This window comes from Acanthochromis polyacanthus, chromosome 7, assembly GCF_021347895.1.
Source record: "Acanthochromis polyacanthus isolate Apoly-LR-REF ecotype Palm Island chromosome 7, KAUST_Apoly_ChrSc, whole genome shotgun sequence".
Taxonomy (NCBI): domain Eukaryota; kingdom Metazoa; phylum Chordata; class Actinopteri; family Pomacentridae; genus Acanthochromis; species Acanthochromis polyacanthus.
Genome location: NC_067119.1, coordinates 7,317,660 through 7,330,474, shown reverse-complemented (window position 1 = coordinate 7,330,474; position 12,815 = coordinate 7,317,660). Strand labels below are relative to the sequence as shown.

The following is a 12,815-nucleotide window of genomic DNA, read 5'->3' as shown; positions in this document are numbered from 1 at the left end:
CACCAATTACTGAGTGATACAGAAGAAAAGTATTTCTTACATTTGCATTTTCAGTGTGGATGTCATCACTTATGTTTGTTAGTGCAATGCTTCAACATAACAAGTTGCACAATGTTGTGAACTTCACATGTATAAAGCAGAAATTTAAGCAACAGTGCAAACATGCTAACAATCCAGAAATTACTTGTAGTCCTGCCTAGCACATAGCATTCATGATTTATCAATGGCAGATGTTATAGAGACACTCAGAGGAACAGAATTGAGCTTTATTTTGCTTTCAACTCACAAAAGCATGGTTTATAAAAGTACATTTTCTGATTATAAATCATTGTGTTCAATAGAATGGTTGATTCAGTACTGGAAGTAGAGGATATTTGTGCAGTGATTTTGCATGAAGATCATTCTGGTCAACTTCAGTCACTGAATGAGCAAATAAGCTTTTCTATATTACTGCAGACAAATTAAGCAACAGTCAGTGGCAATCAGTGCATGATCCACAAGTACTCACTGCATCAGCACCAGCTAATAGTGTTTGCAGGGATGTCCAACTGGTTTTCCTCAGTGCTTACTGTATATGAAACAAAATTAAAGAGCAGGAGGAGAGATTCAACCATATTTTAGCTGTTTTCAGTATAAGAAGCAGATTTCCAGAATCTTAACTGACTAAATCTGAATCCTGTCCTCTTTTTCCACTCTGCTTCAGGCACCACTTGTTGGCCTTTTAGAAGCAGAGCAGTTATGGGTCAGAACGGGGTGGTGTTTTTGTCACTGACACTTCCTAAGGGGAATTTGCTGATGTCTTTTTTTTCCTTGAAAGCTCCTCTACAGCTGGCAGCGCTGGAGTCTACGTCCTCCATTTATCATCAAATAGTAGGAGACAGTGTAGAGCAAGAATTAAGGACGGAGACATGAAGCTGAATTACTAAACTGCTTCCTGACAACTGTGCACTCTGGTCTTGGCAGTACTGTGGGAGTCAGATGACGGCGCAGGGCTCTCGCTTTATTGTGGCCATTTTTTTTGGCGAAGGCAGACGAAGCTTTTGCCAGATAGCTCCTCTGTGGTGAAAATCTTGCAGTGGAAATATCAAAAATGAGACGGAATGTTTCCCTCTCTCTCTCGCTCTCTCTCATTTTCTCTCACCCGTCTTTCTCTCACCCCCTACTCCCTCGTTCTCTGCCTCCCTCTGTGGGTGTTTGGTACACTAAGTGCTTCATGATTGCTAGGGCCGTGAGGAGGCACAGTCGGCGGAGGCGTCAACAGCCCTCAGCCAAGTGTCCTTGCTTCCCCAAGTGGTTTTTCTGGCAGCGTTTTGGTCGAGTGACAGTGGAGTCAGCGTTATCCAGATAGCCGCATTCAACGACAATTCTGCATGGCAACATGGTGGCAGAATTTCCATAACAGCCCCTGTGTTGTTCGTACACACACTATTTTGTCACGCTATAATGTCACGCAGGCTTGTCACATTAGGATTGCTTAAACAATGAAAGTGCTTATGTGTGCTCTTCAGAAATCAGACTGTACACAGTGTCTTTTCCTTTTAACGCAGACCGTTTTTGCTGCAGGCTGTTACTCGTAGGATAAACGAGGACCTGTAGGGATCCCACACCTGAGCAGGTTAGAGTTTATTAGAGCTGAAGGATATGGGGGGAAGTCTAAACGTCAGCTCAATATTCACCGTACAACAGATTTAAAACGTGATGGCGCATTACATGGGGCATCTCCTCTCAGTTTCCAAAAGACCAAGTTCAAAATTTTTGTTAATTTTGTTTTAAAAAATATATAATTGCATAAAACATTTTCTCATTTGTCTCATTTATTTAATATTTTGCGTGTTTGATTAATTGGAATGAATCAATAGTTCCTAGTGTAAAATATGAACAATGCCTATGGCCATTTCTAAGGGATTATTGGTAAATACAGTGTGATTTTATCTATTAAATTAATTGGGAATATTTCACTAATAGTTTATAGTAAGTCTGCTAAAATTTTCAAATAACATGAAATAATAAGAGTGTAAATTTAGGTACATTTGTAGCCAATACGTTACATAAACATTAAGTAGCAGCTATGGTTGATCAATCTAAAAATCAGCTTTTCAACAAACATGGTATTTTGGTCTGTGTCAGTTGTTTCGTAACTTAACTCAATCATAACTTTATCATTGGAAATAATAGAAGTTAAAAGCTCCATGCTGCTATTTGAAAGAGCATAGTGGAGTGTTTGGGCTGTAGAATTGTTGCTTGGATGTTTGTCAGCTGTGTTAATGTTGTGCAGAGCTGTGATTTCTATCACTGTGCCGCTGACACTGAGGGCTGTGCTGCTTGGCTATAATTTACACACCATTGTCACATTGATTACGGGGACTCGGTGATGGCAAAGGCAGGCGGGTTTTTGTTTCTCTTGGGCCAGAGACATTATGTTTTTGTGTTTGCTCTCTGTCCATCCTTTTCTGGTTATCACAATAAATCACGAACGCATTGAGGGAATTTCCTAAAATTTAGCACAAACGTTCAGTTCAGGATGACATGATTAGAACTTGGCGGTCAGAGGTCAAGTTCTCTGTGACCTTCTGTTCGTCCCCTTTTGTGAGCACGATAAATCAAGAACACCTGCAGGGAATTTCATTACATCCAGCACAAATGTCTGCTTGGATGAACTGAGCATCTGGCCAGACCTCAAGATTTAATTCTCTAATTATTATTTCATACAACTGTCTGATCAGCCATATTGATGACAAAAGTAATGACGTTTTATATTCAAAAGGTCAAGTGACTGCTGACTGGTTGGCGGAGGCATTCAAATGCAAGGCTGTAATTCAAGTTTAAACTTCGTAGAGATTCAATAATTCTTTTTTTTTACTGCAGAAAGAGTCTCACTTGACTGACCTCTCTCTGTACATTAGAGACATATTTAAGCATCAAAAGAGGAGCAAAGGGACGAGATATAAAATGTGAATGTTGTTATATGCCTGAAACGCCTCTTTAGGTTGACCTGATGCTGCACTGATTTGGATCTGAATACACGCTGGTGTCTTTGTTCGGCTTTCGTTGCTATTTCTGTTTCCAGGCGGCGCTGGCCATGATTCATCCGCCAGTTATTAATTAAAGCTGTTTATGATCAACAGTTTAAATCCCGCCCACTCGTTTTGGCTCAGATGACTGTGTTTACCACATTGAAACTGATACATATACAGCCGAAAGTCTGTTTATTAAACTATTGTTGAATATTAGTGAATCCTGTGGAATTGGACAGAGTGTTCTAACAGCTGATTGATCAGTTATCTACCGTATTAGTTATACATCTATTTCTGTTCAACATTTGTATTGTCTGTTGTTTTGTCACTTTGTCTTTCCTGCTATCCTTCTCTGTTATTTGTGATCAAATTGCAGCTTCCAAATGTGTTTCATGTTAGTTTTTAAGTATTTTTTTATAGAGTTCTACGCAAACATGTAAGTTTGATTAGTTTATACAGTGGAGAAGAATGCTGGTCATGATGTCATCATTTTGGGAAATGCGTTTTTTCACTTTCTCGCTAGGAGTTAGGTGACTAAATATACACCTGTCTCCTATTAATATTGTAAACATGAAGCTATAGCCAACACCTAGCTAGCTTAGCTTAGCATAAATACTGGAAACTGAGTGAAACTGCTAGCTTGGCTCTTTTGAAAAATAAGAAAATATCTTTGCTTTTTCTGTTTTATCTGCATGGTACAAATGAGATACAACTTGCCAATCTGTGAGTTTCAGAGGTGATTTTTGGTGGATGTTGGAGCACTGACACTGTCTTCTCCTCTGTTTTACAGTGGTCAGTTTGCTGTGGTCAGAAGATGCCGGCACAGGAACACAGGAGTGGAATACGCCGCCAAATTCATCAAGAAGCGGCGCAGCAAGTCGAGTCGACGAGGGGTGACGAGGGAGGACATAGAGCGCGAGGTGAACATCCTGAAGGAGATCCAGCACCCGAACATCATCACGCTGCACGAAGTGTTTGAAAACAAGGCTGAGGTCATCCTGATCCTGGAGCTGTGAGTGGATTTCACCATCAGATTTTTATTTTACTGCAGAATTAGAAGTTCTATTATTGCACAACACATCAAATGAAGCTTTAAAAATGGTTATGCAAGAATTCCACTTAAAAGCATGTATATTTTAAGATTTAAAAGAAATATATGATGGCAAAATTTGGTCACTGTACCATACTGCACAGGAGACATTTGTGAGTTGTCTTTACTTCTAGCCATGGCTGTGCAGTTTCCATACAAGTGTAGGACTTTAAACTGCAGTGAAAAATGAGTACACAGTGAGTAGAAATGTGACGGGAGCAGAAACTGCTGGGAGCTCAGAGGGTTTAAATAAAATGGGTAATCGAGAGGTTTTGTATTTTACAAGCACTAGACTTTTAAAAAACTGTTGGACATCATGGAAAGAAATCTGAAGCTCAGTCCAGTATAACCCAGATGACATTAACAAACTTTAGAAAGCTCCCTCCACAACCTGAAAAGTTTATTGAACCGTTTCCCAGGCCAAGTAGCACTTCCCATGGTGAATAAACTGTGTCGAATGGTGCCATAGAAATCAAATCTAAAAGCTCACTTGTTTTGGAATAGTTTCTAAAAGCATAAAATCATTTTCAGATGTTGTTTACAAAAGCTTGCCATCCGTATTCAGGGTAAATTGCTCAGAAGCCGTGACAGTCGGTAAAACCTATTAGGTCCTCTGTGGCACAATGCCTCTTTTTCTTTTTCTTAGTTTTTTTCTTTTTTTAACTAAACTCCCGTCAGACCAGTTCTACCAGCCTACATGTGACTCCAAGCACTGTAAGATCAGTTATGTTTGTGTAAGTATCCAACTGACACACTTATTTACAGCAAATAAGCCTACGAGCGGAATACAACACACCTCAATTACGAGGTCACTTTGCTACCAGCAGCGATGAACGTATTGTTCAAAGCCACAACTGCCTGACAACATTCCTGACCGATGACCACATCAGAGGAAGGAATAACAAACACTAAACCTGTCCAGGCCTACAGCACAGTGTGTGTGTGTGTGTGTGTGTGTGTGTGTGTGAGATTAATAAGTCCATGGTTCATCTCCAGCTCAGTGTAGTAAATTTGTAGAGCAGGTTGCCATGGCTATAACTCGTCTCCTTATCTTATATTTCTGAATCTCACATCTTTTAAGGCGGATACTTAACGCTGAATTCCATTAGCTGATCACATTCCAGGGCAAAAATGTTCTTCTTTAATTTTACAAGCTGTTTCTGACAATACTTTAGACAACAAAGAAACCAAATTAAGAGTGAGAAGTAATTATGCTGAACTGCTGTATCGTGCAGACGCAGTGAACTTTGAACAGTCGCTGCAGGCTGTCAGGACTGAAAATGTGGAACTTGTCATTTTGGACTTCTCAAATATGTGTTCAAGTGCTAAAATGTTTCTTCGTTCCTGCAACCTAAAGCGAGACCTTCACATGAACCCTTCGTGCTTCTCACTGGACTCACGCACAACTTTATGGGTTGTGAAATTACAATTTCAAACAGTGAAAACATTTAAAAAACTGGGTCATTTCCATTTAATACCCCTCACTATCAATTTTCTGAATACATTTGCTGTATGAATATGCTCTTTTCTTGCACATTGATCTCTGGGATTACATTGTCCTGTGCAAATATCTGATATTTTTCCATTGCCATTCCATATTTATCATATTTAATCTGAATGGTCAATATCTTTTCAAAACTGAGCTCAAAAATTTCTGTAATACTACTTCAGATATATCAGTCCAGCTATACAGCACATCTACTCAGCAATAATGTTCAACATTCTCCAGTTACTGACGATATAAAAGGATAAATGTTTTGGTTTTGTGGAGTTGTGCAGCACTGGATGGCTTTAAAACTTAGAGATTTCCAATTTATTCCAAGCTTGCATATTTCCCTTAGATATGGGTATTGTGGCTCTATGCGTCATGCTAACTGCCCTCTTAGCCTCCATTGTAAAGATATCAATTAACCTGAGCTCCCTGCAGCTTTCCAAAGAAAGCTGATTTTTACTAGAATTATTTTAAACAGTCTCACTGAAAGTAAGCACAGAAATTAGCCGCCTGCAACCGACATTTTTATAACTGTATTAGCTTTTGCTGACCATATGGAGAGCTGAGTGTTAGAACTGGCCAGTGCTTGCCTTTTCTTCTCCAGGATGGCAGCGTTTATCAAGTCCGCAGTTTATTCAGCTGTAGGTCCATCACTGATACTACTCTCGTCCATGAATAAATTAAATTTTCCAAGTTGGCAACAGTTTCCTCCCTCATTCGGCAGCAGATCACTGAGCATTAAGCATCAGTACAGTGTCTTTCAGGACACCCTGTTGTCTTTCTGCCTCCATCCCCACACTAAAGGTCAGCCTTATACATGTAAACTAACCGGAAGATGTCGGTGATAAGGCAAGTATCCTTGGACGGAGATCAGTGCAGTTAGAAAAATATAATTCCTGTGTTTAACTAGTATTTAATTCCCCTGAACCTTTACAATAGAGATGAACAGAGAAAATTCAGCATGGCCTATTAATGGAAATACATCAGGTTAAAATGGATTATAGTTTTCTTTAACCCTCGTGTCATCCTGCAGGTCAAATTGACCCGTTTTAAAGTTTGAAAATGTGGGGAAAAAATATATATTTTCACAATGAAACTTCTGATGTCCACATTTTCAACATTTTTGGGAAATTTTTGAACATTTTTTGATTGGAAAAAAGAAATGTTAAAAATGTTTCTTAAGAACATTGACAAAAAAGATAAACATTTTTTTTGTTATTGTTCCTAAGAAAATCTTAGAAGTTTTACTGATATATATGTAATCAATTTAGATATTTTTACTCATTTTTTGGAAGATTTTTACTAATTTTTGGAAAATATTTACAAGAATTTTCTTGCCAAATTTAGGGGATTTTTTAAGGGAAACTTTTAACCCTTTAAGCTGCAGTCAATTCCAGCCATTTTCAGTACAAAAAATCACTAATATTCTATTTGTAAATAAAAAATATGACGAGAAATACAGGGAATATTGGACGCGCATCGCGAGGTGCATTTCCTTGAAAACGACCTATTCATGGAGTATATACCGACTTCAGGACAAGTTTTGGACAAAATATGTTACTGGCTTGTTTCGTCTGGATGTCCAAGGTTGGATTATGGCCGTTTTTTGTGGAATATTTTCATCTGTGTGTAATAATGAACCCGGAAATGTGAGTCCCGCTGTGTACGTTAAAGCCGTGTATAGAGAACGGATAGATGGATATTCGTTGTTTGTCGGACAAATGTGTTTATATTACCCGCTGTGGTAATCGCATCTGAAAGTGGTTTATACCGGCGGATTCATGAGAATCTAAGCTTTCCATCGGCGTATAGTGTTTGTATAATCGGGTTGCAGCCTTCGGACATTCTTTAAATTCCTATGCAAATTAGTAGGTGTACCGCCGGCGGTACACTGAAGTTTAAACGGTTAAGGAATTATTGGAATTTTCTTCATGAAGGTTTCGCAAATTTTCAGAAATTTGGGGAATTTTTTTGCTGAATTTTTGGATTTTTTTCAGACAAGGAAACAATATTTTTTGGTGTCTGTAAATGAAGACAACAGAGCAGGCCAAAAGGGATGACGCCACTGTACATTGTCCATAAATTTCATCCCTCAGATACAAGTGCCCATGAGTGCCACAGTTCCACCTTTTCTGAAGAATATGGAAGCTAGATAGCTGCTAATGCTTGTAACAGGAGGGTAGCTCTGAGTGGACTGGCTTCTGTTAAGGAGGTTGGGGTTTGAAGTTGGGGTGTTGAAACATCTCATTTGTCCACGATGTCTCTCAGCCGATCAGCCTGAACCCTCCAACCACTCTGAAAGCCGGTCCTTTATCTCTCCCTCTGTTCCAGATGGCATCCGTCCTGTGTGTTGTTTTTCTCCATGTAACACCCCCACAGCACATACTGCATCTCACACATTCAGGCTTTGCTCTCTCTGATTATGTTGCTCATTTCCACGCTGCATTGTTTAACTGTGTCAGGTTTAATTTCAGTACGTAATTAGGTGTAATTAACCTCTTGCAGGACCTCCTTTTTTGTTACAGGAGGAATCAGGCCTAAAAATATTTCATACTTTCTGTCTTCTTAGCTTGGTTTTAGGCTCTTTCTGGCATTGGGAGACTTTAGAAAATCATGGTTTCTCCATCATTTATAATACTTTAATTACCTTAAAAGCATGACTCGTGCTCCACTGTCTGCGGCATGGCTATTCATTTTCCCTACTCATTTGTCATGGATGATTTGGCACATTGATTCTCAAACTTATTTATCTTAAGCACTCCCAGAAAGATGGACTCGGAGCTACTGACAGCGATGAGGTTGTTATGTCAACCATTCAGTTATGCCAACCATTGTTATGTCAGTCAGACTGTGTTTGTGTGTGTGGGTTCGTTGCTGTGGGGTGCCAAGACACCACACAGCAGTTTTTCCTTCCTGGACTCGGTTGTTTGATTGTATGATTCTGTAAATTGTCACAGCAGCTGTAATTGTCCTCTCTTCAGGTAAACAATAAATGGAAATGATAGAAGCTGTGCTATAATTTGTTTGATGGAGTATGGGTGTTTTCTCACACAGCTAATGTGCCATCGCCTGTTGAAGCAGAGCGATGCCGTTTTTCTACAGTGCATTTAATCTGTTGACGTGTAACGGAGCCGCTAATTTTCACTCATCACTAATCAAAACTCTAAATCTGAATCCGTGGCTTAAAATCAGGGTTTAGGGAGAGATTCTATCAATTAAATTGAGCAGGCAGGCGATGACTCAATTTTAATGCCAAGCTTGTACCATTAATTCTGTATAGCTGCTGCCAGTTCTCTAAAAAGAAGACAGTGTTGAGACATTCATTAACTTTTTATTCTGCCTTATGTAATAGAATTGACTGACAGCCGTGATGGGGTCTTACACTGCAATTTACAAAGTGCCGAACTCCAGAAGAATTTGTCTGAGTTTTTATTCGGTAGAATTCATCTGCTGGATGAGACTTTTTGAGATCGTAACAGTTAACCCTCTGAACCCCAAGCAGACTTTGTGGTGTTTTTTTTTTTTTTTTCTCCTGTCACATTTTGCTCACCGTAGGTACCATTTTTACTGCAATATAAAGTCCTGAACTTCTATGGAAACAGCACAACCATGACCAGAAGTAGAGGGAAGTATGTCTTGTAGACAACATGACTCATTTATAATGCCACGTATCATAAAAATACAAAACTGAAAGTTTCATTTCTTTATTTTGAAGAACTTGAAAAGCACTGCAGTTAATATGTAGAATGTTTTTCCACGAGAGACTATGGGTAATCCCAATACAGGAAATAATTAGGGCTATACATGCATGGACTAGCTTTTTGACTAGGCTTATTTACATTTTTACACCCTCTACAAACCAGGTGTTTTCTGTACTGTGCACATCAGCTTTAAAAGGATATTTCACCGTGTTGAATGTATCTTCCAACAACTTGCTGACAACTCGTTCTACACTGTTTTTTTAGCCATACAGCATTTAATAATAATAATAATACCATTCAAGTATTGTTATTTTGCTCTACATCTCTTTTGTCATGTGACTATTGTTTAAAGCTACATCACTCATTGCTTCTTAGTTGTGCTGAGGAGTGCAGCATTTGTAGATTTCACAGGATCTGGTGCAATAGGTTTACTTCTTGCAAATTTTTTGAATATGGCATGTAAGAGAATATGATTTGGATGAAATGTAACAATTTTAGGCTTATATTTGGCTGTTTTTCCCCAATGAAACAGTCGATCAAAAAGCTCTTCCCCTTTATCATTTATGACGTTGTGCCTTACTTCTATCTTTTTTATCCTCTTTTATAATGTCTTAATTTTTTTGCAAAGCTTTGAGGAACAGTCACTTTACTGCACGTACTGTATGACGCCGTGACAAACAAAAACTCTTACATCGTCTGTCTGAATCATCACACTTGTACTGTGGCGATGAGCCATGTACTTATATTTTAGTGCTTTCTTGCTCTGAGAAATTATTTAATTTTTGCAGTTTTTCAAAAAGCAACATGCCTTTTCAAAACCTGCAAGTTTTGGAATTCTCACAGTTAAACTCCTGGATGATGCGCAGTAAAAAGTGAATAGAGTGTAACTTTACCTCAAGTGAACCTTTCCTAGTCCCACATGAATAACTGTTAGCACTCAGAGTTGGTGAGGTGACATAATGCTGTGTTTTTCGCAGTGTTTATTCAACCCTTGGCAGGTTAAGGAAGACGTAACATTTGTCTGCTAAAAATATTTGGCTTCATGTTATTCCCCTTTGTCCTCCACATCCTCTCCACCTCATGCTGCTTTCTGGCTATACAAGGCCATGACAGCTGCTGTCCTTTGACCTTAAACACTGACCAGCTTGTACAAAAAGAGACCGAGGCGATGGGTTCGGCAGGAACCTTCTTTGCTGTGTGTGAATGTGTGTTTACACCCTGTCAAGCACTGAAGCAGATGATGAAATAAAGAGCGACCTGCAGGAGGAGGAGGTGGAGGTCCCAGCTGTGCAGCTGCTGGTGCTTCCGCTTTGCAGGGGTGGAGTTGTGTGAGAGTGTGTCTGTAGGTTTCAGTTCCTGCAAAACAATCTGTGACGACATTAATTGGTGATGATTTCTGTGCAGCGACATTAACAGAAGAAATTAAAGTTGCAGGTTATATAACGCAAAACAGAACAGCAGCAGCAATGGTTGAATTAATGTACAATGACAACTTTAAGATGTTTTTTCCAATTTAAAATGACTTAAGGGTCAGTTTGATTCCTTACATACTGTTAACTGTAAGAAAAACAGATATTTGTTAGTATGTAAGGCTGAGTGAATGCTCAAATGCTGGATAAGCACGGCTGTAATTACAGTGATGTGCACTGTTTTTCTCTTTCTTCTGCTTTCTCCATCACAGTTTCCCACGCTGCAGGCTTTCACTTACATTATCATGCCGTGAACATTATAAATCCTCTGCTCTCCTCATTTCCCTCTTCCTTTCTTTTCCATCAGATTCTCTCATCTCTCATTGCTGCTTTTTATCTCAACAAGTTTTAATAATTAGTCCTGAATCATCTCACTTTAGTTTCATTAAATGATCTTCGGTTCTGATGTGAAATGGATCCAATCAGATCTTTAAAGGTTCTGGATAGATTGAATTTAGGGTCATGTCTAGTGATTAACAACCACTGGTGCTGATATGAACAGTGTTAAATATGAACTTTTTAAGATATTAAATGAAACCTCTGGAATAAACGACTCAGAGAATAATTTTAGTCTTTTACGTGATTGAGCTCAAAGTATTCAGCATTCAGAATGGTATTTAAGCCCAAGATTTCACTTATTTTGTGATTATATTTGATAAATATATTGGATTTGAATGCTGTTTCTGATTGGGGTATTTGATTATGTCTTCACCTGGATTCTCATTCTTGCAGTTCTTTTTATAATTTCAAGGCAGCATAATGTTTAAATGAGTTAACATGCAGCAGTTTATTGTGAAGAGCACTGGTTAAAATGCACTCTGGATGTGTAAATTGGTCAGGCTCTAATGTAGCAGGATGATTAGATTACATCAGCTCAGCTCTGTTAATCAGGGATTTGCAGCTGCCTCTGACCGCAGAGATCTCACTTTTTAATTCTCTCTGTCCAGCGTGGCCGGCGGTGAGCTGTTCGACTTCTTGGCAGAGAAGGAGTCGCTGAGCGAGGAGGAGGCCACGCAGTTCCTCAAGCAGATCCTGGATGGAGTCTTCTACCTGCACTCCAAGCAGATCGCTCACTTCGACCTCAAGGTACTGCCACAAGAAATGACTCTCAAATCCACTGTCTGATTCCCTTTGTCAGCCGTGCGTTGCAAGCAAGAAAAGAGTCAGAATAAGTGAAGTCACTGCTGAAACAATTAATCAATAAAATCATTAGACAACAGAAAGAAGATTAATCTGCAGCTGTCATGTTAATCACTTAGTAATTTCGAAAAGAAAACCAGTAAAGATGTGTGCAAGTTTGGAAACAGAAAGTCACAGTCAGGGCGACTCCACAGCTGAGGCATGATTCCCAGAGCACAGAGTCACTGATTGGCTTCCCAGCTAGCTGGACAATTAGCTGCATGTCATTCCAGCCTGATGCTAATAATATGTCATATTACTCATGTCTTTGCTGGTAATTTATGGCTTGTGAACATCATACAACCAGATAAACTCAAGATATTAGCCTTCTAATGTTAATGTTTCACAGGAAAGATTTGCAGTCATGATGTTTTTGCAGCACTACCGTTATCTTACTCTGGTAATCCATAACTGATGGATGCTTTTTGTGTGGCTGGTAAAATGTTGTAAAATGTCATGCCATCTCTTTGCAGTGGAAGTATATAGGGAAAAATGGGGATGAAAGACATGCTAAAAGCTTATAATTCATAGACATGGCAAGCAAAATGTTCTTAAAAGTGGTGTGGTGTTTATACAGCATCCCCTGATATCAACATGCTCACTCCCCTTGTTTCTTTCCCCCATTTCCTGTCTCCCTTTCGTGCCACGATCGGATACTGGCAATAAGAATGCCCCAAAATAATGACAGTAAAGTAAAAGAATGATAGATCCACTCCTCTGGTGATTGTAAGAGTCTCATAGCAACACTTTAGTCAGAGGATGATGGCAGCCACTTCCTCAAGGTCGACACAGTTCGGTCAACACAGTGTTTGAAAAGATTCCTCTCACAGATACACAGCGAACAAACACCCAAATTTATCATCTTTATCG

General features: G+C 39.2%; 1 protein-coding gene across 4 annotated transcripts in view; it reads left to right on the top strand.

The window, feature by feature from the left end:
- Nucleotides 1-12,815, top strand: part of dapk1 (death-associated protein kinase 1) — a 101,710-nt gene that overhangs the window by 33,328 nt on the left and 55,567 nt on the right. For all 4 annotated transcript variants that reach the window (XM_022195051.2, XM_022195049.2, XM_022195050.2 and 1 more), the window contains exons 3-4: nucleotides 3,805-4,026; nucleotides 11,714-11,852. In XM_022195051.2, coding sequence (XP_022050743.1) covers nucleotides 3,805-4,026; nucleotides 11,714-11,852 — 361 coding nt within the window. The remainder of the gene's footprint in view (nucleotides 1-3,804; nucleotides 4,027-11,713; nucleotides 11,853-12,815) is intronic.